The 27,727-nt window shown below is 56.9% G+C and overlaps 1 protein-coding gene across 6 annotated transcripts in view; it reads left to right on the top strand.

The window, feature by feature from the left end:
* UNC13B (unc-13 homolog B) overlaps positions 1–27,727 on the top strand; it is a 341,304-nt gene that overhangs the window by 280,395 nt on the left and 33,182 nt on the right. For all 6 annotated transcript variants that reach the window (XM_075932839.2, XM_075932833.2, XM_075932834.2 and 3 more), the window contains 5 exons: positions 9,650–9,776; positions 18,345–18,441; positions 19,143–19,286; positions 19,871–19,948; positions 21,460–21,537. In XM_075932839.2, coding sequence (XP_075788954.2) covers positions 9,650–9,776; positions 18,345–18,441; positions 19,143–19,286; positions 19,871–19,948; positions 21,460–21,537 — 524 coding nt within the window. The remainder of the gene's footprint in view (positions 1–9,649; positions 9,777–18,344; positions 18,442–19,142; positions 19,287–19,870; positions 19,949–21,459; positions 21,538–27,727) is intronic.

A 27,727-nucleotide genomic window follows, 5' to 3' on the forward strand; every position in this document is an offset into this window, starting at 1 on the left:
CGGCCTGGAACCGTCTCTGTCCCACGTGCCATCCGAGCACCAGGGACCTTTCTGCTGCTGTGGGTCGTGCTGACTTGGAGTCCTGCCTGGGGCATTTTCCTTGGTCAGTGAGCCAGAGCCGGAGTTTGTCCTGACGCTCTGTCTGCCATTGATGCTTCCTGGGCCCCTGCTGTGACAGGCTGGAGGTGCTGCCCAGCCTTTGACACGGTTCTCCGGACACCGGCCCTGTGAAACAGCAACGTTCTCTTAGCCCTTCTGGGTCCCACTGCCTCAGTTTTCCTCCATAAAGCGGCTTGTCCAGTGTCACAGAGCAGGTCTCCCAAATTCTGGGCTAGCACGCCGACCCCTAGAGCTTTGTTCCTTGGCTCGTGGGCAGGGCATGTCAATATACTGCAGGACTCCCAAGGAGAGTAGGGGGTGCTCTGGCAAAAGGTGGTTGCCTCTAGCCCTGGCCGGGTGAGGTAGGCAAGTGTAAGGGGGGGTTGTTAAAATACGACGGGTTAAACAAACGAGGCTGATTTTAAGAAGCTCCCGTGCCTAGATGCCAGGCCAGTGGGGGTTCCAAAATAGCAATTCAAGAGGAAGGTGAGCACAGGATGCACACGAGGGCAGAAATCTCACTCGCTGCACAGCGAGGGCTGTGAGCTTAATGCCAAGTCCAGTAAAATCCAGGGAAGATGGATGCTGGACAGGCAGCTCTTTGGGCGAGTCTGGAGAGCTGGATCTGCGACCTTCCCTCCACGGCCCGGCTGCAGGAAAGCTGCCGTGAGCTACGGGCTCTGCCGTGCGCTGGTAGGCGGTGCGGGGCAGCACGCTCAGGTAGATGTACAAAGAACTGTGGGACATTGTAACTCAACACACAGACCAGGAGGTGGGGGGCGAATTCTCCTTGCCTTGAGCGCCTCCCTCCTTGCCTGGGGGAGACCCGTTGCGGGTCAGAGGAGTGTGAATTCACCTTGAGATGGAAAGAAGGACTCTTGTGCCCACAAAGCAGACTGCAGGACACATGGGAATGGTAAATATCACGTGCCAAAGGAACGTCTCCGGGAGCTCGTCACGCTGGCAGTGAACAGGGTCTTCTGGCAGGAGGAAATGGAATGCCTGCAGTAGATGTGTAGCTTTAGAAATCCCGGACTTACGTAAATGTCATTAGCATTTGCCTTCCGCTTTCCGCCATCACATCTGAATGATTTTGAAGAGGACATACCCGTTTCTAGTGACTTAAGGGCTAGGAAATGCCAGGTTAAACCTACATGCACTAAAATTCCACTACATGCATCTGACGAAGTGGGTCTTTGCCCACGAAAGCTTATGCTCCAATATGTCTGTTAGTCTGTAAGGTGCCACAGGACTCCTTGTCGCTTTTGCAGATCCAGACTAACACGGCTCCCCCTCTGATAGATTGTGCATGTTATGGAAACCCTCTCATGTCAGAAATGGGCTGGGCAAAGCATTGGAGAACATGGTGCAAAGAAGCCGTCTCACACGGTGTATTGGGCCCTAAGAGCTCAGTTCCAGCTGTCCCACCTACAGCATAGTTGTTTCCAGAGGAAACATGCAGGGAAAATAAGAGACGGTGTGTGGTTTGCTGAGGATAAAGCACAGCAGTTGTTAGAAAATAGCCGTACACTTTTCCATTAGTCCTGCTGCTAAACTCTTTCATGTCCAGTAAGCTACAGCGCATAAATCCACTGGCATCTCCAGCTGCTAAATGTTTCCCACTTAACGCACTTCTGAAAAAGTAAAGGGTGTGTGCTAATGGGCTGGAACGGAGGTTCCTTTGAACAAAAGGTACAAGAGCACAATTCTGCCTGAGAGGAAATCACAGGCATGTTTCGGGTATCGCTGTGTGCTGTGGTCTGTCTCCTATCGTCAGTGACTTCTGAAATCCTTCCCTTTAGCTAACGGCGAGTGGTGACCAAACTCTGGAGCCAGTCTCCTGAAGTGGGGAGCAGCTGGCCATAAATGAGGGAGCTGCTAAGGAGCAAGGGGGGGGGGGGTGGATTTATCGGATTTCTTTGATCTCCATCATGTTTTTCTCCCCATGGTTCACTTTTGTCTCTCCTCTGTCCCAAGCCCCACCTGTCTTCCGCATTCGCAAAGTCCTCTTTTATGGTGGTAAGAATAACCATTTGACTTGTATTTGTTAGTTCCCTTACTGTTCCCAAGTCAGTGTCCCCCTCTCTCCCTCCTGCTGCGGATTGTGTTAGATGTCAGTTCGCAGGATAACACTTCGGCAGGTGTCATGCATCTTTTGCTCCGCTTTGTAGTAGCATTTTATCCTAGCCAGAACAAAATATTTTTGGAAAGGGCTTGGATCCACTGACTCCTCCATTTTTAGTTTCTCTGCTTTTAGCTCATTCTCTTGTGCAGTTTATTTTGGACAAATAGATTTGGCTTTATCCTTCCTGAATCCCTCTAGAGAGTCTTTCTGTAGGAGTCTCAGCAGTTGGTGGCAAGGCTAGTTATAGCATTCCCAGCCTTCCAGAGTCTGTATAAATACCACAGCCCTGCTAGTAACCCCTGCGTTCCCCTCTCCCAGCTGGCCAGTTCAGTCACTGCTGTGTTCCCCTCTGCAGCACCCCCATCCAAACCCCTCCGTTCTGCTGCTTGGTACTTCAGGAGACCATAGTTCTTAAGTAGTGTCCTTAGGACAGTTTTAGACGGGTCCGTGTGTGTTCTTTTTGGAGCGCTGGTGCCTGTGTGTGTACCACACCTGGGTTCTAGTGCACACCATGCCCCGAGAGATCATAACAGGTCTTGTACTTAAGGACCACCATGTCTGATAAGGGCTCCAAGAGGCTGCAGCTCCTTGGGGGAGAGAGGGAGCCTGCCAGCTTGCATCACCACTTCCTAGGCCACGATAGCCAGGTATGGCCTGGCTGGTGGCCTTTCCTATCTATTTTCCTCCGAGGACAGAGAGCCCAGTTCCTCTCCCATCTGGAAGACAGCAAGCAAAAACTAGCAGTGAAAACTGCTTGTCAGGCAGCAGCGGGTGGAGCAGATGCAGCATCCAGAAGGAGGCCACTGGCATTGTTAGAGGGAGGGATTTGTGCTTGCAACCCTCAAGCTTCCCGAGGAAGGGGCAGAAGGCTATCCGGGGCTGCCTGACTGGCTCTCTCCATGAGTTAAAGGACTCGTGGTCTACCCTCGCCCCTAGGGAGCTACATACCAGCCCCAAAGGTGATGCCCCAGAGTTAGGCCTATAAACCTAGGCCACCGGCACTGCTACCTCCTCATGTGTCCACTGGCCGGCCTCTGCTAAGCCGCCTCCCCAGAGAGAAAAGACTCAGCGGCCCTGCTTTTCATACCCTTCCCCCACCACCGCGACAACCCATTCCCCGCCCGCTGCGAGGAGCCACCTCGGCCATTTTACTCGACTCGCTTATCTCTGGTGCCTGCCCTTTCTTCACTCACCTTTAAGTCCATCTCCCCCCTGCCCACAGCTGGGAGCTAACATGATAGTCATCTGGGTCTTGGAAAATCCGAAGGGTCGCCATTTCTAAGTGTCTGAGGTGCCCCAGGACTCCTCGTAGTTTCTGCAGAAACAGACTAACAGATTTATTAGGGTTTTGGAAGTTATCCATCAGGGATAACAGAGATCATAATAATAGAGAGATAACATCATAGAGTTCATCTCCTTCCCGCCCCCCAAACTGCCCCCTGGACCACTCGCAAGGCAATTCTTAAACATCCCTGTTACCCCAAGGGACGAAAGCACAACCCCCTCAACATCTCAGAGGAAGGGTCTAGTCTCCGCATTTCCTGTCCGTCCCTCTCTTCCCCCTCCCCCGCAAAAGCTGCAGTGTGGATATTTTCATTGGCTCTCAGAATTCGGGGTTGCAGTGTTGGCCTCAGGGAGCGATGTGGCTTGTGGCTCTTGAAAAGGATGCATATTTCCATAGAGGCATTCACGTCCGAGCGGAGATTCCTATGACGGATGGTGGGATGGGACACTTCTTACTCCGGGTCCTCGCCTTCAGACGAGCAGCAGCACCCGCCATGTTTTACGGAAGCTGTCTCCACGGTAGCGCCTTGGATGAGTCGGCAGAGCTCTCACAGTTTTCCGTACCTTGACGACTGGCTCCTGGGGGTTGGTTTCAGAGGTGGCCAGATCGGCTGTTGAGTACCATTCAAAACCTGGAAGCCCTCGGAGTGAGAGAACTCAGGGAAACATCCATTTTATCCCTCATGAGACAATAAACAATCCAGGCAGCGTTGGACTTTGGGGAGGAAGGCTCTTGCAGTCACACAGACGGGTTTCAGACAACCCACTGCCTGATTTCTCTGGTTTCCCGGAGGCCAAGGACTACAGAGCGAATGTTCCCAATGCTGCTCGGTCACGGGACAGCAGGATTGCCTGCAGGCCTGGCTCGTTTCAACAGCAGGGTCGTCGTCTCCTCTTGGTGATCCAACCCAGACAAAGAATGAGTGAAAGTTCCCTTCACTCCCCCCGGTGCTGCCCCAGGAACAGACGCGCCCTTGTGGGGTGAGGGCCCCACCTGATGGGTCACGCTGCGCGGAACCCGCCGGAGGCCAGTCTGCATCTGCATATCCTGGAGCAGCAGGTAGCTCGACTCGCGTTACGTACTGTACTTGGAGGTTCTTGGAGATGTGTGGCCCTTGACTGGATTCTGCCGCCTGCCTGCCCTCCATTCTCTCTGCTGCAGATCTGGCTAGATTTGTGGTTAGAAGATGGACTGAGAGGGTGTCGACCTGCATGCTGCTTATAACCCGGTGCATGGAGTGTATGCACGCCCTCCCATGGAACGCAGACACGGGCCACACCTCTTGAAGACCCTCCAGTTACAGTGGTTCTCATTTAAAATGTCTGCATCTGGTTGCTTCCATTACAGTTCTTCTGATCTGGGATCACCAGGAGCTTTGCTAGAGACGTGATGTCTACCGGAAGCACAGGGCTTGCCCTGCGGTGCTCCCTGTTTACGGTGACTGTGGTGAGAGCCCTGAATGCACATCCCAGGTCTCTTGTGAAGCTGCCCAGTAAGGAAACGGCAAAATGGCTTCTCATCTCCTGGCTCAGGATCCATATGCTGGCAGTGGCTCCTCAGAAGACACCTGTTCTGGTTTCAGCGACTCCCCTCGTTTGCACTGGAGAGATAAGAGGCTCATCTGTATTCTGGAGCAGCTAGCTTCCCCGGACCCACGGCCTGGTAAGGACGACATGGCCTTCTCTGATTTGGCGTAGTCGAGTCAGCCCTATTCGAGGTGTTGCCCTTGGAACTGCCCTGCAGACCCCTTACCCTAGGAGGCTCTGCTGGTAGATGTTGCATCACTCAGACCCGTTGAGGATCTCCAATAGTCTCCCCTGAACTGCCGCCTGTTCAGTACTCAGGACGAGTCCCCAGCTCCGGGGAAACCTGGTTTGGGGCTGACGGACGCTGTACTTGGATCCAGGGATCTGTGGTCCCTGCTGGCTCTGACGTGGGTGCCGTGTTTTCTCCGTTCCAAGACGGGGAAGTGCCAGGTGGTTTTCTGCAGACCCACCTTGGTGAAGTGTTTTAGCACAGAAACGTGTTGTCACTTCAGATTCTCCTGGGCCAGACAACTTCAGAGCTGAAGCCCCATTTGGATTTTACTCCGAACTTGCTTTGATCCCGTTGGGCTATTCCTGTGTTGCTGTGGTGAAGGACACGTTTTAATGGACAGCTAAGTCCTGATGGCCGACCCCTTACACGTGAGTTGCGCAAAGACAAGGTTATCCTGGGCCTGCCCCCAAACATCCGACCAAAATGATCCGATTTTCCTTGCCATCATAGAATCCCAGGGCTGCAGAGGCCTCAGGAGTCACCAAGTCCAGCCCCCTGCCCAAAGCAGGACCAACCCAACTCAGTCATCCCAGCCAGGGCTTGGTCAAGCCAGGACTTAACCACCTCTAGGGATGGAGATTCCACCCCCTCCTTCGGGAACCCAGCCCAGCGCTTCCCCACCCGTCTAGGGAAAGAGTTTTTCCTAATCTCCAACCTAGACCTCCCCCGCTGCAACTTGAGACCATTGCTCCTCGTTCTCAGCGGCAGATATAGGGCAGGGTGAGCGGGGCGGCTGCCCCAGGCCCCGCGCTTCAATAGGCCCTGTGCCCCGCAAAACTCTCATCCACCCCTGCTTGTTCTGCCATCTGTCACCACTGAGAACAGCCTCTCTCCATCCTCTTTGGGACCCCCTGCAGGGACTTGCAGGCTGCTCTCAGATCCCCCCACACTCTTCGCTTCTGCAGACTGAACAAACCCAAATCCCTCAGCCTCTCCTCGTAGGTCATGTGCTCCAGCTCCTGAATCATTGTTGTCGCCCTCCGCTGGACTCTCTCCAATGTGTGTCCATCCTTTCTATGGGGGGGAGGGGCAGAACTGGACACAATACTCCGGATGTGGCCTCACCAGAGCCGAATGAAGGGGAATAATCACGTCTCTGGATCTGCTGGCAATGCTCCTCCTAATGCACCCTAAGATGCCATTAGCCTTCTTGGCTACAAGGGCCCCTGTTGACTCATCTCCAGCTTCTCACCCACTGTAACCCCCAGGGCCTTTTCTGCAGAACTGCTACTTCGCCGGTTGGTCCCCAGCCTGTACCAATGCTTGGGATTCTTCCCTCCCGAGGGCAGGACTCTCACTTGTCCTTGTTGTCTCGTGGCCTGTGCTTTTCCCCTCGCCGCGTACCCACCCTGGTAACACACCTTGCCTCTTGAGCACTTCTGACTCGACTGTGACGGGCTTGTCTAAGAAAGCTGGGCCACCTCCTCGTGGCTTCTGGAGGAAATCTCACAGCTCAAGCGCATCCAGTTCTGCTCCAAGCTGGCAGCTGCTCCTAGGCGGGACCGACTTGCATCTGTGTCAGGCAAGGCCATGACAGCCCCTGTGGTGCTCCATATCATAGGGAACAGAGTGCTAATTGCCCACTGACTTCCTTCCTCTCGCTAGGGGCGCTGAGTGGCTACTTCCGCCTCCTTCCATCCCCAGTCTGACTGCTCACATCCCTGTATCCGTCTTTGCTCCTGCTCCTGCTGCTGAGAGGCGGGGATCTCAGACACTGAGCGGGGCTCCTCTTTCCTCAGGCACCGAGTATCCTGGCTTAATCCAGCAAAGGTTTGTGTGTGTAGCAGTCAGACCCTGGCGAGCTGGGGTGTGAGTCTGCCCACACATCCCTGTTGCAGTCTGTCTGTCCACACGCCCTGTCGTACTCATCAGACTGTTGAATGCACTTTGCTGCCATTTCCAAGAGGCGTCGCTCAGTGCACTCTGCTACACTTAGCGCACGTCAGCTGGTGCGCACGGACGGTTACGCAGCAACAGGTGAATCTGGGGTGGACTCTCATCCCAGCTGGCCAAGCGCTCGTCCTTCACTTGCAAGGAAAACTTGAGCATTGGAGTGAGCAGGGCCTGTTTGTGCATGACGTGTTGCCATCACACCACTGTGGCCTTGGGAAACCCGAGCTCTGCAGCTTGGGCCCAGCTCTAAGAAAAACCAGGGGGCTCCCAACGGCACCATGGGGTGGGCCCGCTTTGGAAAGGGGATTGTACTCGCGGACGCAGGGCCGGCTCACACGCAGCAGGGGCGCGCGAGAAGTCTCCCGAATGGTGCCCCAGGAGGAGGCAGGGCTGTTTCTGGGGGCTGAGTTCTCCACGGTGGGGATGGTCTCGTGTTGCCAGCAGGTGAGACGTGGCTGCGGTGGAGCCTCAGTCGAAACACGCTGAACTGCTAAGACAAGTCGCCAGCAGGCACAAGGTTCCTAGTGGGGGCTTGACCAGCAGGGAGGCCTGCCCTAAAGCCAGCTGACTGCTTTGTGGGCAGCCAGTACGAAGACTGGAGGGTGGGGGTAAAACGCCCCCCCACCCAGCCCTAGGGAGCAGCTCCCCAGGGCCTTCAGCCAGGGCTTGGTGGAGGGAATTGCTGACGGACCCTGGGCGCTGAGGGTGCAAGCTGTGCAGCGTCGCTCGGTGGGACTTGGGCAGCCGTGAGGCCTTGTCACGTGGGGGGAGGTGCCTCGTCGTGGGGCTCCCTTCCTGCACCGTCGTAACGCGGTTCCCCTGAATGGACGCTGAAGTAGCCCCAGTGCGCTGCGCCGCCAGGGACACCCTGGCCCTTGCCCTCTGCCCTGCGGAGTCTGAGCCGGCTGGGCTTGGAGGCGGAAGCCCCGTTGAGCTCCGCCCCTGCTCCGTCCGGGCACGCCGCTAGCAAAGAGGCCGGAGGGAGGGAGAGTGACGTTCTGTCTGGGAAGCTGCGAGCTGGAATATTCGTTGTCACAGTGTAAATCCAGGGGAGCACAAAGACCGGCCCTGGGAACCCGACTCTCCCCTCCTGAGGGGGACGAAATCCAGAGCATGGCGTGTGAAGAGACGGCGAGACCATTAGAAAGCGTTCTCCTCTCGTTGTCATGACAACCAGAAAGTTTTCTATTTTTGACGTGCGAGCTGGAGCCGTGCAAACTTCCTCCCCCTGCCGAACAGCAAAGACCCCCCCAAATTCTCCAGAAAGCCCAGTGGCTTAGATTTCAGGGCATTAGTGTGACAGACCGGGGCGTGTCTGGGCACAGCTGAGTGCGTCCGCTCAGGGCGAATTGCTCAAATCCGGGGCTCCTTACAGCCCCCCGACTGGTGACGTTTCCAAACAGGCCACAAACCAGTCCCACAGAGCGCTTCAGCAGCCTGCCTGAAGCCTCCCGAGCAAAACCCCTCCGACACCCCAGCAATATCCGTGCCCCAGATGGCCCCGGGCCTCATACACAGGTGGAGGGTCCTAGCACCCAATCCCACCTACCCCGAACAAGTTCTGTCCGGTTCCAAGAAACCAGCCACAGATCCCTGGTCAATTTACCCTCTGGACCTTATCCACAAATCACGCTGGGCCAATCCTTTAGAATCTATATCTAAAGGTTTATTATTACAAGAAAGAAAAGCCTGAGAGTGAGGTTATTAAAGTACAGTACGTTACATGCACCGAATCTCCCAGTTCTCGATGCAGGCTCTAGCAAAGATGTTGCAGCTGCTGGTTTAAAAGTTCTTATTGCACATCCTACGATCAGGATGGGTTCACAGGTCTTCCGGGCTCTTCAATCCCTGCAGTGCTGCCTCTGGGATGAAGTGCTGAGCTGAGAACCAAAATGGCATCGACCACATGGCCTCTTTATACTCCTTCCTGGCCTCTTCTGGTCTCAGCCGGTCACCTGGTCCTCAGCCTCTCTGCTGGCAGCTCTTGGGTCTCCGCCCTCCTGCTTTAGGTGTGTCCTTGGACCATCAAGGGCCATTGTTCCACAGGGCTTTGCTACTCAGCCTGTCCATAGCCATGCTTAACCACATTCACAGAAATATTCAGCTTCCACACAGATAACAGATTCCTACCTACACACACAGACATTATACACTCACATAAATAGCGTACATAAGATCAACAAACGATAAGCTCCCATTCAATACCCCACATGGCTCCCCCCACACCAATTTCTGGGGCCAACACCCCCACCTAGGGGTGCAGCAGCGATCCGGCTGCTTCCCTCCAATTTGGTAATGTGACAATTAGTGACACACCTCGTGCCCCGGTGCCGTAGCACAATGCGGCGGCGTTGTGCGCAACCCCGCTGGGACCCGGGCAGCTGGCCTAATGCCAATGTAACATGCCTGACTGGTCTTTCTCCCCACAGACCACGAGAAGCACAGACTGTGTAAAAGCGCCGACTATATGAACTTGCACTTCAAGGTGAAGTGGCTGCACAACGAGTACGTTCGCGATCTGCCGGCCTTCAAGGGGAAAGTGCCTGACTACCCCGCGTAAGTGTGCTCTTCTCTGCCCTCCGTTCTGTCCTGTATCCTCTCCTGCTTTCCCTTCGCCTTCCTCGTTCCGTCCCACCCTTCCCTGCCTCAACGCTTCCTTCTCACCGGACCTTAGGAAAACTCCCTGCCTGGCAGGGTGGTGACACACGGGAATAAGTTGCCTAGGGAGGTTGTGGAATCCCCATCACTGGAGATATTGAAGAGCAGGCTGGACAGACACCTGTCAGGGATGGTGTAGACGGTGCTCGGTCCTGCCGGGAGGGCAGGGGACTGGACTTGATGGCCTCTTGAGGTCCCTGCCAGTTGTAGGACTCTACCTAAAGCTACTAGCCCCTCTTGGCTATTGTTCTTTCTCCTCCTGTAGATGGTCTCAACTCGGTCTCAAGAGCCGAAATATTTAGCAGTGGGTTAGGCCTGGGGCCTAGGTTGGATTTGGAGGCATTTCTGTGACGTGCTTACAGCATGCGGTTTGGTTTCATTGGGGAGGGCCTGGTGATCTCAGCTCTAATCAATAGCTAAACAGCAAATGCTCTGTCCTATCAGACCTCAGCTTCCACGGCCTGTCTGAGGGACCCAAAATCCCTGCCGGAAGCTGTGACTCCCGGGCGGGGGAGGGTCTTTAGGTTAATAGGCGCATGTTTAGTAGAGCAGAGCAGAGCAGGTGTCTTTAGACTGGACTCCAGTAACAACACCGCCCGAGCAAGGAGCTCGGTAGGCCCACCCGTCCCCTGGCCTCCTCCACCCGACTTTTTGACTGGTGCCGTGTCTCACCAGGGGAGGTTGCAGAGCCCTGTGCCCCGACTTGTCGTGTGTTTCTGGGGCGGATGTGCTGGGCGAGCAGACGCAGCGGCGGCTAGAGATCTGCCCTGCCAAGGGCGGAGCTAGCTCAGTGCCGGCTCGCCCTGAGGTCACCGTGAGATGCTGCATTTACCCTGGCAAAGCACCTAGCCTGGATTGGGAGGGTGGGGTGGGGTGAGGCTCGCAGAGTCTAGGCAGGGGTGGTCGCGCTTTTTTTGCGTGAGCCACTTAGACAATTGCTGCTGCCCACGACCCTACATAGTTCTGTCCTGTGACTAGTGTGGGCTGCGGGGTGGGGCCAGGAATGAGGGGTTGGGTGCAGGGGGGGCTCAGGGCAGGGACAGGGGATTGAGGCGCCGGGTCGGGCACGGACTCACCTCCAGCGACTCGGTCGGCAGAGCAGCAGGGATTCTCAGGCTGCTTCCTGGTGCTGCAGCCCACACCGTGCCCCGGCAGCGGGTCTGAGTCCTGGGCAGAGGCGGGCACACGGCTCCGCGTGCTGTTTTCACACCCCAGCACTGTCCTCCCAGCTCCCATTTGCCAGGAGCCAGCCAATCGGAGTGTGGAGCCGCTGCTCGGGGGCCGGGCAGTGTGTGCTGCCCTGTGGCCCCGCGGGTAGGAACTGGACCTGCTGCTGGCCACTTGTGGGGTGCAGCGTGCTCCGGGATGCCAGGCCAGGCAGGGAGCTGCCGTAGCGCCCCCACTGGTCACCGGATTCCCCAGCAGCGATGAGACCCATGGCCTGACGTCGCACCGCTCAGAGCGGGCTGCGCTGATCCGCAGCGTGCCGGTCCTGCCCTTTCCGATGGAGCTGCGGCTGCTGGGCCGACGGTCCCAGATTGCATGAGTCCACCTCGCCCTGCGCAGCCTGGCCTGTTGCTGGAGACTGTCGCTTCTGCGCGAAGTACCAGGGAATGAGACTTCAGGGCTGTTGCCCTCCAAGCTGTGGTGTTAGGTAGCCAAGGCCCAGCGGCTCCTCGCAGAGTGTCAGTGCAGCTACCCTGCTCTCCAGGGCTTCACTCGCGTTTGGGACGCCTGATACAGTCACCAGGGCCTTGGGAACAGGCCAGTAGAGCCCGCAGAGGCAGCACAGCCCTGTGGATGGGACTGGCCTGGCTTCTCCTCTTGGCTCTGCCTCAGTCCACGAGCGCTGGGCGGATTTCCGTCTCTTCCTTACAGATCCATAAAGTAAGGATCATCACAGAATCCTAGAACTGGAAGAGACCTCAGGAGTCATCAAGTCCAGCCCCCTGCTCTAGGCAGGACCAATCCCAACTCAATCAACCCGGCCAGGGCTTTGTCAAGCCGAGACTTAAACATCTCTAGGGATGGAGACTCCACTGCTTCCCTAGGTAACCCATTCCAGTGCTTTACCACCCGCCTAGGGAAATAGTTTTTCCTAATATCCAACCTGGACCTCTCCCACCACAACTTGAGCCCATTGCTCCTTGTTCTGCCACCTGCCCCCACTGAGAACAGCCTCTCTCCAGCCTCTTTGGAATCCCCCTTCAGGGAGTTGAAGGCTGCTATCAAATCCCGTAATGTCACTTAGTGATTTGCCCAAGGGTGGGGGTGAGCCCCGAGAGCCGGAGGGCTCCATGTTCCAGCCTGCTGGCTCTGTCAAAGCAGTGACCCTCTGGAGGCCGGGTGCCCTGTGCCATCTCCACCATCCCCTGCTGCTGCTCAGTGCTGGGATTTAATACACAGTGCGTGTAGCCGAACACAAGCCATGAGAGTCCCAGCCACCCCGCTTCGACCGTCCCCGGGGGCTAGCCGCAGCAGTGAGATCGCGTCTTCAGACAGCGCCGTGGGTGCCTATTTACGACGTGCCACTTACTAAACACAGAAGATGCTTAAAATTCTGCGATCCGGCTTTGAACCTGGTGAACTCTGGATGGCCAGTCAAGCGGCCCTGGCCCAGAGCGCCGGTACTCCTCCGACGGGCAGGAGGCTGAGCGCAGACCCGTCGGCTCGGCCCCGTACCTGGCGGTGGCGGGGAGAACACACCCCCACCAGCTCATTTCGATGAGTTAGAGATCGGGAGGAAAATCACGTCAGGGTGTCCAAGTGCCGACTGCTAAATCTTTCCGCCCGCTTGCTCCTTCCTGGAAGTGGAAGGCATTCCTGCATTGGTATTGTGACGTTCAATGCCCGTGGGGATATGAGCATCCGATTTAATGGGACCTGTTTGGCCTGATCTTGAAAACTCCATATCCGTTCTGTCCCTATAACTTCTGTAGGGTAAAAACACCGTTTATGCGTCTCAGTACTTGCTAGCACCTGGCTACCTCCATGGAGGCACGTAAGCCTTCAGTGTGTCTGCAAAAGGCTGGCCTAGAAGCAAAGGCCAGATTCGGGCCAAGCTGAAGTTGCAGCCCTTCGCCTTACATTGCATCCATAAAATCCCTCAGTGGCAAATTCGGATTCAGCCAGAAGACGCGGTGTAGGCGAGCGCACTGCAGTGAAGAGTTTATTCCAACCCAGAACAATGGAGGGGGCTGTGAAGGCCACACAGTCGCCCTCAGATGTCAGGCTGTGCAGTCGCCTGCGTGTTTGTTACGTCAGTCGCTGTTGGCGTGGCCAGAGACCTTCGTGTCGGCGGGACTGCAGCCGTATCCTCTGTGGTGACTTCCCGGACGTCAGGGCCAGAAGGGGCCGTTCTGAGCATCGGGTCTGATGTCGGGCCGCGCGCAGGCCGGCGAGGTAGATGGTGCAGCATGAGGAAGTTAAAAAGAGGCGACGTTTGAGATTGCTCCTGTAAAACAGGCAGGAAGCCGAAGGCGATTGCTCCCTGTCAAACAGCATTTACAGTGTGTCATTGACATTAATTATTCATTTCCAAGTAATGTTGTCCGTGAATCTGCTTCTTGGAAGTCTGTGCCCGTGGGTTAATGATCTGTCTCTCTTTGCCGCTGTGTGGGCGTCCCTTCCTCGCACAGCCCCAGCCTCAGCACTGGGGGCCAAACATGGCAAAGTACCCCTAGAGGCGGAACAGCCCTGGATGGACGCTGCGGCTGGAAGCAGACCGGGTCTGGGACCTGTGCAAGCAGCCAGCCCCTTGTCTGTGGCCGTGCTATTGAAGGAGGCTTCCCGGCAGGGGACAGACGACTCTTCCAACTGGAACGGCAGCATTTCCCGACCTGAGCGTTTCACTTGGCAAACATCGTGGTCTCTCACAGGTGTCTCTGTGGTGTTTGGGGGGAGCTGTATTTAAAGAACATCCCCTTCCCCAAATGACCTTCCTTTTTTTCCAGGCAGTCTGGAGAGCCAAGCACCAAGTGCCCGTGAATTTGTACCCCCGGGGCTGAAAGTGTCATGGTCACGGAATAAACGGCTTTGTGTTCTCACTAGTGCTCGGCGTGCCCCGCGCCTTCGGGGAGCGTCAGTGAATGAAAACGGTGCAAGGGACAGCGGCTGGGAAGAGAGAACCGGAGGAACTCCTGTCTCCTTCTGGGCCGTGCACAGCAAACCAGAGCTAGCAAGCAGCCAGTCCCTCGATGGGGCTGTAAGCAATACAAGGCAGCAAGCAGTTTGCTGCTCCGCACCTCAGCAGGGGCAGGAGACTTGGCAGCTGCTCTCTGGTGATCTGTCTCTGCTTCTGTAACGCCTCGCAAAAACGAGTCCGGGCTTACAACCACGCTCATTAGCCAAAACCCAGGTGCGGAAACGGGCAGGCGCTCTCAGCCCTTCCAACTGCCAGGGTCCAAGGGCAGAGCTTGTCTCGGGGGCACGTTCCCCGTCGTTGCTAACGTCGGCCGGCGCAGCTGACCTCCGCGTTGGGCAGTGCTGGTGCGGGCAGGCCTCCAATGCGGCGTCACTTACAATTTGCAGCATTAACATGGGTGCGCGGTACCTTCCCAAGTGTTAGGAGTATTTCAGGCTTGTGTGCACTCGCTCTGTCTCGCTCGCGTGTCTCTCACATTATTTCACGTTCTTTGCTAACTCCGGCAGCCCATAATTAGCACCGTGCGGCCTGTTCTGGGAGGGCCGTACTGCATCGTGCAGCGCCGACAATACTTTACTTCTGGGCTGAATTCACACACGAGCCCTTTCCCCCTTGTTTGTGACTGCCGTTTGCGAGCGTGGGAACACGAGATCTGCCGCAGCACTCCAAGACTTAGAGAGACGAGCTGTGTGAGGAACGCTAGAGAGGATCAATTCAGATGAAACCTTAAATGCTCTGCTGCTGGTTAACTGCCATCGAAACCTCTCCTGTGCGCTGCCTTGATGCTTCCTGGCCGCAGGAGAAGGGGGTCCGGTTAGCTCCGGGGGACGGTAATGGGGGAAGCAGCCTTTCCCCTGCCGGTTTCTGGATCCAGCGCGTCAGTGCTGGCATCTGGTGTGGTGAGCTAGGAGTCTGGTCCAGGTCCAGGCAGCTAAATGTCCACACTGTAAATCTACCTCTGTGGCACAGACGGGCAGCTGTTTAGAACCGTCTGTGGAGCCCGTTCAGCCTGCGATGCGGTTGGCTCCCATCTCCAGGATAGGAGATGGTAGAGCGGGGGGGCGGGTAGCTTGCTCTCCTCTGTCCTGGTTTTCTTGGGGATCATAGAGCCCCACTCCAGGGTGGCTCTGGCCCCTTTCCTATGCACTACATTCTCAAAACCAGCGAGGAGTCCCGGGGGACCTGGGGGACTCTCAGATTTATTGGGGCATCAGCTTTTGTAGGTAAAACCCACTTTGTCAGATGCTGTATCTCAGCGTGGAGTTTTTCCCACGACCGCTTATGCTCAGAGAAATCTGTTAGTCTCTAAGGGCGTGTCTACACGAGGAAATAACTCCCAAAATAACAAAATCCAGCTGGCTCCCGCTATGGGGGAGCATTGAAATTAGTCCAGGGCAGGCTCCGTTATTAGGGACGCGCTACCGCGACCTAGAGCCCCAGGAAGCATTGGGGAGTAATGACTCTGGGGAGTCGTTATTTCAAAGTAGCAGCCCCGGAGCGTCCACGCTCCCGCTATTGAAATAACGAATTGGAAGTAAGCGTGATTCCCTGAGGAAAGCAGAACAGATTTTGAAGTCACCAGCCCTTGATTTCCAAATAACGGGCTTGGTAGTGTGGACGCTCCACTTATGATTTGGAAGCAAGGGGGTTTATTTTGAAATAACTCCCTAGGGTAGATGTGACAGGCCGGGCCGGGTCTGGGCACCGCTGGGGGCATCCTCTCAGGGCGGATTGCTCAAATTCAGGGCTCCGTACAGCCCCTGACTGGAGACCTTCCCAAACAGGCCACAAACCAGTCGCACCGAGCGCTCCAGCTGCCAGCCTGGCCAGCCAGAAGCCTCATGAGCAAAACCCCTCAAATACCCCAGCTCTCCCTGTGCCCCAATCAGTCCTGGGACTAACACAAGTGAGAGGGTCTAGAACCCAATCTCACCTCCCCCGAACGGGTTCTTCCGGTCCCAAGACACCAGCGACCGTTCCCAGGTGAATTTACACTCCTGGATCTACCCACAAGACCACGCTGAACTGATCCTTTAGAATTTACAACCTAAAGGTTTATTACTACAAGAAAGAAAAGCCTGAGAGTGAGGTTGTTAAAGGATCCTACATTACATGCAGCGAATCTCCCAGTTCTCAGTGCAGGCTCGTAGCAGTTTATAACATCTCTGCTGTCTTAAAAGTCTCTGGTGCACATCCTATGTCAGGACGGGTCCACGGTTCATCCCAGCTCATGGTTCCCTGCAAGGCTGCGTCTGGGATCAGGAGCAAAACTGAAGACCAAGATGGAGGGTGCCACATGGCACGTATATACCTCCCCTGGCATCTTCCTGGCCATAGAAGGTCACATGGTCCATTGACCTATCCTTGCATCCCAAGTCAGTAACCACTCTCCTGGCTGGCTTGCAGATAGCCAGGCGTTCCTTCAGGTGTCTCTGGCACTTAGAGATCTATTGTCTCTGGAGCCTTGCTAATTAGCACAGCCAGTGGCTGAGCTTTCCTTGCTCATTGCTCTGACAGAGACTCTTCCAGCATCCACGCAGAGTCCATGTTTCTAACTCCACACACAGACATTGTACAAGTACACGAGTAGCCTACACAGCATCGGTAGAACAGAAGTTTTCGTTTGACACCCCACACGGACCCCTTTGCACCAACTTTTGGGGTGAACACCCCCTGTGGGTGCAGCATGACCTGGCTGCTTCCCTTAAAATCCAGTAACGTGACAGTAGACCAGGGCTAAGGTGCCCTGGGATGCCTCGTTGGCTTTGCAGACACGGACTAACATGGACTGTCGAGAGAGAGGTCACCAGCCTGCTGCTCCCCTGGTGCCGCTGGTTCAGCCTGGACAGTGTCTCCGGTGGGAATAGCAGTGCCACCCGGCACACACTGAGCTCTGGTTGCTCGGCCGTTCTGCCAGACGGGGACAGAATTGGCCTGAAGAGCCGTTCCTCTTCGGGGAGAGGGTGCCAAGCCACCCCGTGGAGAGCAGCACTGGGGAGAAGAGAACTGCCTTGGCTTGGAGCCGCCTCCCCTGCTCCCAGAACGTGCTGTCACCTCGGCCGGCGGCCCAGGGAAGCTCTCCCTCTCTGTGTGCAAATGTCCCTGATGCAGCTCAGCAAGCGTCTCTTCCCAGACTGGATCTCTCGGCTCATCCTTGAGAGCGCGTGCGGCTGAATCCCAGAGCCGCCGGCAGGGGTCTCGCGGGTGCCGGGAGCGCACGGCTCTCGGGCTGGGGAGAGGGGGCTGGCCACGGGAGCAGGAGGAGGAGGGACGCCGAAGCAGACCAAGCTGGCAAGTGTGTGAAAGCCAAGGGTGGAGCGTGAGCTGAGGCAGGACAGTGCGGGGGGGAGGGGGGGGATGCACAGCGGGGGGAGGAAATGGCAGCACCTGTGCTCAGGGCGGTGATTGAGGGGCCCATCTGACAGTGCAGCGTGTGGGAATCAGGCCACGTTGGGCCCTGCTGTTCCCGTCCAGGAAGCAGTGTGGGCACGGGTGTGAGTCCGGCCGTGTGCGCACGAGGTGCCGCAGCCCTTCCCATCCTCCCTGGGGAAATCACAGAGCCTCAGGAGTCACCGAGTCCAGCCCCAGGCCCCTGCCCAAGGCAGGACCGACCCCAACTCAGTCATCCCAGCCAGGGCTCTGTCAGGCCGGGACTTCAACACCTCTAGGGATGGAGACTCCACCCTCCCCAGGGAACCCAGCCCAGCGCTTCCCACCCGCCTAGGGAAAGAGTTTTTCCTAATCTCCAACCTAGACCCCCCCCCCCCCCACTGCAACTTGAGCCCATTGCTCCTTGTTCTGCCACCTGCCCCCACTGAGAACAGCCTCTCTCCAGCCTCTTTGGGACCCCCTGCAGGGAGTTGCAGGCTGCTCTCAAATCCCCCCTCGCTCTTCCCTTCTGCAGACTGAACAAACCCAAATCCCTCAGCCTCTCCTCGTAGGTCATGTGCTCCAGCCCCCAATCATTTTGGTCGCCCTCCGCTGGCCCCTCTCCAGTGCGCCCACGTCCTTCCTGTAGTGGGGGCCCCAGAGCTGGGCATGGTACTCCAGATGTGGCCTCCCCAACACTGAATAAATCCAGCTGGGCACCCAGAGAGCTAGTCTGCTTTCAGCCTGGCTCACTAGAGTGTCCGCTGCTGGCAGGCAATCGACAACGCTGGCAAGGCTGGGCAGAGCTGATTTGTGCTGCTGCTCCGTGACTCACATGCCCCCAGGACTGGTGCAGAGCTGAGGTGGGAAAGCCCCCAGCTCCTCGTGACCAGGCTGCGGGGGCAGCTGCTGTGTCCCGCTGTGACCTGCTCTCCTTTCTCTCCCCGCGGCAGGTGGTTCGAGCAGTTTGTGATGCAGTGGCTGGAAGAGAACGAAGATGTTTCCGTGGAATTCCTGAATGGAGCCCTGGAGAGGGATAAGAAAGATGGGGTACGGAGTGGGGGTGTGGAGCTGGCGAGGAGCCGGGGCCCTGGGCCCAGGAATCCCGTATGCGGAAGCCTGAATGCAGACACAGCTGGCTAGCTCACTGAACAGACAGGACTCTCCTGTGTCTTGAGACTTTGCCCCCAGGTCTCTGTTTTAACCGACTAGGGAGAGCAGAGCAATTCGCTGCTGCTGCCAGTCTGAGCCACAAGAGGCCTGGCAATGGCCCGGCCCCATGCCTGGGAGATCAGGCCTTTGAAATGCATGAGATGAGCTAAGTGTCTAATCAGGACAGTGGAAGTGACCTTAGTCTGTCTGTTCTCTCACCTCGCGGTGCGCCCCAGCAGGCCGTGCTGTGATGTGCCCAGCCTGCTGGAATTCGGATGCCAGCCCTCGTTTGTATTTCGCCATTTAAAAAAGAATCTCTCTGCGTTTCCTTTTCCTCGTTGCTCATTAAGCAAACAGGCAAGGTCTCAGCAATATAATTACTGTTCCCACGATTCAGTCCCGTCCCTTCCTGGCTTAGGCTGCCATTGCCAAAGGGCGTTAGGCCCTGAGAGCCCAGTGAGGATTAGGTGCCAAACGTGGGTCCCCTCTGAAAACCGGTGCCCACGCCGCCGAGAAAGGAGCCACCTCTGGGGCGTCCCAGCTGGCTCTTGCAAACCCTTTTCAAAGCTTCCGAGGCGACTGTGCGGTTCTGTGTTTAGTTCCAGCAGACGTCTGAGCACGCCCTGTTCTCCTGCTCGGTGGTGGACGTCTTCACGCAGCTTAATCAGAGCTTTGAGATCATTAAGAAGCTGGAGTGTCCGGACCCGGTGATTGTCGCTCACTATATGAGGAGGTTCGCTAAGGTGAGCACTAACGTGCGGCCTTCAGTCGTATGGGGAACCGCGTTGTTTAGGGCTTCTCATTTTGGGTTTTAAAGGGCAAACACTGACCCCCCCCCCGGCCAAATAAAACAGAAACATTCAAACTGCCTGAGTTTCTCCAGTAAACACCAGGATTGGTTAAATGCATCTAAGGGCCAGTCTACGTGGCGCAGTAACAGGAGTGTGATTGCTAGGAAGTAAGGTGCTGCATGTTAATTGGTCCACGTCGACCCTGCCGGTGTACACTCCCGGGTCCCTCGTGTGCTGGATCGTAGTGCTGTTTGAAACAGTCCTAGGTGGGAGCGCAGCGAGGAGCAGAGGTGGCTCGTTACAGTATACACAGAGAGCCCTTAAAAAACCGGGTCATCAGTCATCTGCATGGCGCTGAGAAATGGCCCCAGACGTAGCCCCTCCCGAACGAAATGAAGGGATCCCGACCAGGAGAAGCCACGTGGTTTGGCGAATCCTCTCTCCCCAAGTTCTTGGTTGGAGCATAGTTTTGGGTCCTGCAAACGTCGGCCTTGCTCGGGGGAGGAGCGTGTCATGGGTCGCTGTTGTTCTTGCAGACCATTGGGAAGGTGCTGATGCAGTACGCCGACATTCTCTCCAAGAACTTCCAGTCCTACTGCTCCAAGGAGAAACTAGTGAGTAGCCTCTGACCCCCCTTGGGAAACCCGGGCGGTGCTGCAGCTGGGAAGCCAAAACCCTCCTCGCTGTGCCTCGTCCCCAGGCGTTCTATGGGACCGACTTGCACTGGCTCACTGTCCAATCGATAGGCCCTCAGCGGTGTGTGCCCACCCCCCATGCCTGGGCCGGAGGGTTTTGCTCTCCATTCAGGAGGGGGAATTCCTGTTCCGAATGCTTGCGGCTTGCCTCACCGGGCTGCGGCCGCACGGGGAATTGTGGGGAGCAGAGCTGGACCGTCGCTGTCGGGCTCTGGGCTTAGCCACGCGACGAGGTCTATCCAAGCACTAGCGAGTCTCTTCTCCCCACCTGAGCATGGCGACCGGCTTCTGGCAGCTGCTGACCCCTTGTCGCAGCCCCGTGGAGCGAGGCACCCGCCTTCCTGTCAGCCTGGCTTCAGGGCTAGGAAGAGAAATGGGCCTGGGGCCTCTTGGTAGAACGTTGCCACTTCCGTCTCCCACGTGGCTCTCGCAAGCCCCTCCCAGGGTAGCCGCCTCGGCTTGGCATGCCTGGTTCAGCCCCGTTCGTGGTGGAAAATAAAACTCTTGTCTGAAATCGAGGGGTTTGTGGCGCCCTGTTCTCGCCACACAAGACAAGCCATTCCCCTTCTGTGACGACAGCTCCAGCCGGTCTCCCAGACTCTCCCATTCGAGTCCCTAGTCTGGGGCCTGCCCTAGATCAGGCAGTGTCCCCCCATCTGCGGGCAATTGGGCAGCGCCCTTAGGGACCCTGGAGATGACTGATACGAGGAGGAGTTGGCAAAACCTAACCCCTCTGTGGAAAAGCTTCCGTGTGGCCGGAAGTCTGGGGCGCTCGTCGGCAGCGTTGCAGGAGCAGAGGGGAGTCTTTCCTGGGGGTCGGAGAACTGAGCCCAGTTCCCTTTTAGCCGGGCAGAACTGCTCCTGTGTCGGGGGTGCTGGAAACAGAGGTTGCAGCTTGTCCCCTTCGGGTTCATGCCACTTCTCCCTGGGCGGGCAGCTTTCTAGGGCAGAGCTCTGCCTCCGTGCTACAAACCCTCCACACGGCTCCTGGATGCTGTGGCCGAGTCTAATCCCTCCAGCCAGGCTGCGTCCGGAGGAGAGATCCCGGCTGAGGGAGCCGGATGGGGATCAGGGCAGCCCCTCAGCCCTGCCGAGTCCCGCCTCAGAGACGTTTGGGGTCTGACACGTGGAGCAAACGGGGCGAGCAGATACCCCCCTCCTCCCCTAGCGCTGTGGGCATTCCTGGACGTGGCCGCCCCCCCTCGGTCTGTCTGCAGGCCAGACGGGGGGCAGTGGCACAGTGGGTTCGTGCAGGTTGTCTGGCCCTTAGCCTCGGATTGGCATGTCGGCGAGCGGTCGCCCCTTCGCTTTGTTAGCACTGAAATCTGCCCCCTCGTGTTTGCTCTGGGGGGACGGAGCCCTGGCTATGCCACTGACCGGCCCTGGACGCTGCTGCCCCCGACTCAGTAACAAGCCTTTGCCTCCTTCAGCCCTGCATCCTGATGAACAACATTCAGCAGCTGAGAGTGCAGCTTGAGAAGATGTTTGAGGCCATGGGTGCCAAGGAGGTAAGGGCACTAAAACGGGCAACGGAGCTACCGCCCCTGACTAGGGGTGCGTAGCCTGGTTTACCCCCAGCCCCCCGGGAGGACCAGCACCCCCTTGAACAGAACGGCCTGGAACTTGGGGCAGTGTGAGAGGACGGCCCTTGGCCTGAAACTCTCTGCCTCATTTAACGCAGCAGCCGGTTTTACGCAGCAGGGCGGGGCGGGAGGGAAGGGAAATGGGCCGGAATTGACGTGTGCTGGACACGGGCACGCAAGGGGCTTTCCAGTCTGCGCTCTAAGTGCGGTGGGGATGTCGACACTACGCACGCTATGGGCACGCGTCGTTCTGTGCAGCGTGTAAGCCAAGGTCCGTACCGCGCGTGGCAGTAAATGCCCTCCCTGTAATAACTTCTGAGCCCTCGTCTCCTTCGGCCCGCTGGGGAAGTGTCTGATGGGCTGTTAACGGGTTGTCTCTGAAACGTGCGCCCCTCTGACCATGAAAGCGTGTTGTGCGCTGCTGTTTGTGAGGAGAGGATGCTGCGCTATAACGTATGTCTCCTTGCCCCCTTTTCATTGCTTTTCAAGACCCGGGAAGATGCCGAAAAGGACGCTGCTCGTGTTAGGAAAAAATCTTTTTCAGCCCCTCGGGGCATATTCTGTAGCTGTGATGTGCTAGGCCCTGCACACTCGCCTCTGCACACCAAGAGGGCAGGCCGGGGTGGCGTTTCCCTGACGACCGGTTCTGCTTGGGGCTCCGCACGGTGGTTTGCCGGGCTCTGGTGCTCAGTGGCATGGTTCTGAGAAGGGGCAAAAATGCCTGTTTAGGAAAAAGCTGCTAAATGTTTCCCTGGCTGATGCGAGGATGCCACTGAGGAGAAAGCCTCCTGGAAGAGCACGGTGCTCCTCAAACGAGCTATCCCAGCAGCCTAGAGCGCTGTGTTCCCAGGGCTGTACCCGCGGCACCGAGCCTTGCTCTTACATCACTCACAGCCAGGAAGGGAGAATTGTTCATAATAGCTCCTGTGATTAAATGGATGTAAATGATTGTCTGAAGGCATCACTCACCCGTACAGGAGCTCACCACGACGAGCGCAGCCTGTGCCAGTAGCCACAGTACGTGCTTAGACTTGCTGTGGGAAGTAACGTCGTATCTCAAAGGCCTGGTGGCAAACGGCTGTTTGTTGTTCATGACAATATCTGCTACTTTGCCGAGCCAGGGTAAGATTCCCCGGGGGGAAGGGTGCCTCTCCCCAGTGCCTTGGCCAGTGAGCTGAGAAATCACAGGGGGGTTCCAACTTGCACCCCGGAGTCCTAGGCGAGTCGTGTGGCCGACACTGGCGGTGCAAACGGCTCTATTCCCCGTGCAGCTTTATGACTCAGCGCTTCCTGCGCACCCAAGAGCCTGCACCTGCAATAAGACGAGCACAGAGCCGTGAGGTGGAAGGGACAGACGGTGCAAGTAATGTCGCACGTGCTTAGGCTGGATGTGTGCGACAGGCCGCCCGTGGGGTGCTGACGCGCCCCCTCTGTCCAGACAGCGCTTAGACCCTCCCCACGACGGAAATGCAGGTTCCACCCAGAGGAAGAGAAGTACTTTGATACAGACCTCATGCATCTGCCAGCACCCCCTGCTGCCAGCCTCCCCCTTCCTGCCCAGCCCCTCCCTTTGCAGCACGACCTCCGCCTCCTGCGGGGAGCCCAACATAGCTGAGAAGCTGCAGGCTCCTCCGCAGTCTCCTTGCACGGGGGGATTCTCCGAGGCGGAGGCCGTGTGTTGAGAACTCTGGCTCACTCCAGTGACTCACCGCCTGGGAACCAGCAAACCCAGGGAGAAAATGCAGACGTGCTGAGCAAATGGCAGGTTGTCTCCTTGCTCTGTCGGAAAGCTGGCCTGGGCGTGAAACTCCTTGCTCCATGCAGTTTGCTCACTTCACCCACCTGCCACTGACCACCAGAAACGCTCCATTGAAATTGGGCTGGGCACCTGCAATCGCTGACCTCTTGGTATGCGCTTAGCACTTGCTGTGTAGACTGGGACCCTGCCAGCTCCTCTGCTAGCCTGGCCTGCCTTGCTCCAGTGTATTGAGTGGCTTCGTGACGGTGGTTAGACCTGGCTAGTGAGTAGCAGCGAGCGAGACCGTTAGCTCGGTTTTCAGCATTACGTGCTCTGGAAACCCCTCCTCTTGTGCAAAGGGTTTCCTCCACTCTGTCAGCAAGGGCGGTTTCTTCCTTGCCAGCATCCAGACCTCATCCACTGCGGGGCACTTGGGGTGGGGCAGGCCTACACTCGCCCCACAGGTAGGAAGCCACGAGGGGATGTCACGGTGAGGTCACAGCGTTCCACATACAGGGTTACTTGTGTTGTCTTAACCAACGAGCCTAGAGAGTTTGCCTGTGATGATCCAGTTGGATTAGGAAATCCACGTAGACAAATCATGGAGATGAGGAGTTGTGGGCGGGGGGAGCTGGAGTGAGGATACCCTCCCGACTGCGTTAGCTGCAGTCTGTTGACCTAATTCATCTCCACTGGGAGCACTTGGCATGACCCACCTCTGCACAGGTTCCTTGTCTTCCCAGCGGCGCAGTCCCGCCCCGGCCTACGTTCCTCACGGGGATCCGGGTGGGCCCCAGGGCAGCCTGTCGCTCGTAACTACTGAGTTCAGTGTCCAGTCTCTTGTGACCTGGAGCATGGAAGATCTGGCATCTCCTGCTCATGGTGGGGTATTGCCCTGGAGGCCCCAAGCGAGCCCTCATGCACATGATTGTAATTGGTAGGAGAGCTCTCAGGTCATTTTCTCGAGTTTCGTAACCGTTTATTTTTCTCTCTTGCGCCCTGCACGGTGGATCTGGTGCTGATGGGACACTGTGACTTAGAGGGATACAGATGTGATCAGTACAGCCTCTAAAACCGCTCTCGGCTCTCAGGTGGGGGGGAGCGGGGGCTCTATCGTTGCCTTTCGCGGTGAGAACGGGGTGCACAGTGTCGGGGGGTGCATGCTGTGGACAGAGACTCAGGTGTTGGCAGCCCTGTGCGTTCATGAGCTGGACTGCCCTGGCTTCGGTAACGGACCCATTCCTTCCCCGGCGCGGGCTGGTTTCCGGGAGCTCGGCTTCAGGAGCTGCTCGGGGGCAGGTCTCCTGCCTGTTCTCTGCGGGGGACTCATGGTGGCCCTTTCTGGTCTGGGCATGGGACTATCTGTGAGTGCAGCCTGCAAACGAAGCCGTCACGTCCGTGCTATTTTCTCTGCCCCCGCTGGCTCCGCAGCCCCTGCTAGGGAGGGATCGCGCCGGCCTCCCAGCGGGCAGCACCGTGCTTTCTATTTTCATCCCCAGGGATGACTCTAGCCCACTTGCTGCCTTGCGCAGTCACGCAGGGCGGGATGAAAGCCCCGTGGGCTGTGCTGCCCACTCTCGCAGAGCCTCGACTGCTGCAGGAGCCCAATTAAAAGGTGTGGAAACTTAGACTGTGCTAAAGAACAAGGCACCCGGGGGATGCCGAGAACAGTATTACTCACCGCCAGGGGAACCCGCGCTGAACGAATCCCAGAGTCACAGTGACCGGGCCGGCGCCATCCGGGCAGCCACGGGCACCAAACCCCCGACACGCAGCATGGTGTGAAGTGGGAGCAGCATTCCCCGCAGGGTGACGTCTCTCCGGTGCAGTGCAGCCGTGTGCAGCCGGACGCGTCTGACAGGCCCGGAGCTGCACGGTGAACGCGCCAGTAAAACTCTGCTTAGTGTTCAGCCAGTAGTAGCCCCCCCCTTTCCCCGAAATGCTCCCTCCCCTGCGGCAGTGGCCAGGTCGCTGAGAGCAGGCGTGACAGTTAGACGTGAGAGAGTCTCTGCTCCTGGATGTTTTCAAATGGAACCACAGAGCCCTGGGCGGCAGAGCCCTCAGCCGAGTCCAGGACCAGCCCCAACTCCATCAGCCCAGCCTGGGCTTTGTCAGGCCGGGACTTAAACACCTCTAGGGATGGAGATTCCACCCCTCCCTAGGGAACCCAGCCCAGCGCTTCCCCACCCTCCCAGGGAAATAGTTTTTCCTAATCTCCAACCCAGACCTCTCCCACTGTAATTGGAGCCCATTGCTCCTTGTTCTGCCCCCACCGAGAACAGCCTCTCGCCAGCCTCTTGAGGGAGTTGCAGGCTGCTCTCTCATCCCCCCTCACAGTATGAAGAGCGGCTGCCCCATCTTTGGGAACAGGGCTGCTGCTGGCCAGCCCCATTGGAATGGGCACGGAGCGTCTGTGCTGCTTTTAGAGCCGCAGAGCAGATGCGGAGGGTGAGCCGAGTATTCCTACTAGAACTAGCACATTTCAGAGTTAAGCGCCTGGCAGTCTCGGCTGTTGCCTGTTTTGTAGAAAGGGACCATTTTTTTTAGCTTGCTTTCTCGGGGTCCCGCCCCAGGCTCCCCACAGCTGTGGCGTTCCAGCTTCCAGCTGCAGTGCCGGGACCATGCTATGCATGGCAGTGCGCTCGCTTTCTCCTGGTTCCCGCTGCTCGCTCTGCAAGCCAGGCTTCTTATGCCTGCCGAGCGGCGTTCCTTGTTCTCCTGGAGAGCTGCTCCACTTGCAGGTCACTGGCTGAGCCGCCCGGGAGGTTCTGCTTCTTTCACCTTCTCAGTCCTTTGCCGCAGAGCCAGGGAAGTGTTTTCGGCTACACCGAGAGCTGAGGGGAGTCCAGGAAGGATTCTCGCTTGTGTCTAATTCAGACCCAGCACTGGTATCAGGCCTCACTCTCACTCTCCTCACTCTCCTCTTCTGGACTTAAATCGCGTTCATTTAATCCCTGCAGTTTGTTTCAAGCTAGGGAATGCCGAGTCCAGAGAGCTAGTTAATACGGGATCTAGACTTTTCCGTCGGGCCCGTTGGGAGCTGTCCGGAAGACTCAACATCTCCATGATGACAAAGGACTCTTCTGCCAGCAAGCTGACCCGTTGGGCACTGGAGCTGGCTTTCCTTCCATTGCCCCCTCAGGCAGGGGCGGGCAATCATTTTGGACAGGGGGGGGCACTCCAAGCATTTGGAAAGTGGTCGAGAGCCGCACTCGGCCATATTAATGAGGAGATGCGGGGTCTGGGATGGAGGTCGGGTGCAGTAAGGGATTGGCGTGCAGGAGAGGGAGTGGGGCCTGGAGGGAGTTTGGGTGAAGGAGGCGGTTGTGACGTGAGGAAGGGGACTAGGGTGCAGGGGTTTGGGTTGTGACCTGGGGCAGGGGGTTGGGGGCAGGATTTGGGAGGGGATATAGATGGGGGGAAGGGGCGGAGGGTTTGGATTGTGACCTGGGGCAGGGGGTTGGGGGCAGGATCTGGGAGGGGATATAGGAGCAGAGTGTTTGGGTTGTGTGGGGGAGGAGAGCAGAGGGTTGGGGTTCCAGAGGCAGTCTCTGGCAGGATTGACTCCCAGCCAGCAGCCCTTCCAACCGGCCTCCTGCCTGCCCCACCCCACACTGTACGTACAGTATGATGGGGGCTAATTTGGCTATGACAAATCAGGAAAGGGATCTTGGAGTTATCGTGGACAGTTCTCTGAAAACTTCCACGCAGTGTGCAGCGGTGGTCAAAAAGGCAAATAGGATGCTAGGAATTATTAGGAAAGGGATAGAAAATAAGACCCAGAATATCTTACTGCCCCTGTATAAAACTATGGTACGCCCACACATGGAATACTGTGTACAGATGTGGTCTCCTCACCTCAAAAAAGATATTTTGCCCTGGAAAGGGTTCAGAAAAGGGCAACTAAAATGATTAGGGGTTTGGAACGGGTCCCGTATGAGGAGAGGTTAAAGAGACTGGGACTTTTCAGTTTAGAAAAGAGGAGACTGAGGGGGGATATGATAGAGGTCTATAAAATCATGAGTGGTGTGGAGAGGGCTGATAAAGAAAAGTTATTTATTAGTTCCCATTATAGAAGAACTAGAGGATACCAAATGAAATTAATGGGGAGCAGGTTTAAAACTAATAAAAGAAAGTTCTTCTTCACACAGTGCACCGTCAACTTGTGGAACTCCTTGCCAGAGGAGGCTGTGAAGGCTAGGACTATAATAGAGGTTAAAGAGAAGCTAGATAATTTCATGGAGGTTAGGTCCATAAAAGGCTATTAGCCAGGGGATAAAATGGTGTCCCTGGCCTCTGTTTGTCAGAGGCTGGAGAGAGATGGCAGGAGACAAATCGTTTGATCACTGTCTTTGGTCCACCCCCTCTGGGGCACGT

This window comes from Pelodiscus sinensis, chromosome 6 (genome assembly GCF_052426305.1).
Source record: "Pelodiscus sinensis isolate ZL-2025 chromosome 6, ASM5242630v1, whole genome shotgun sequence".
Taxonomy (NCBI): domain Eukaryota; kingdom Metazoa; phylum Chordata; order Testudines; family Trionychidae; genus Pelodiscus; species Pelodiscus sinensis.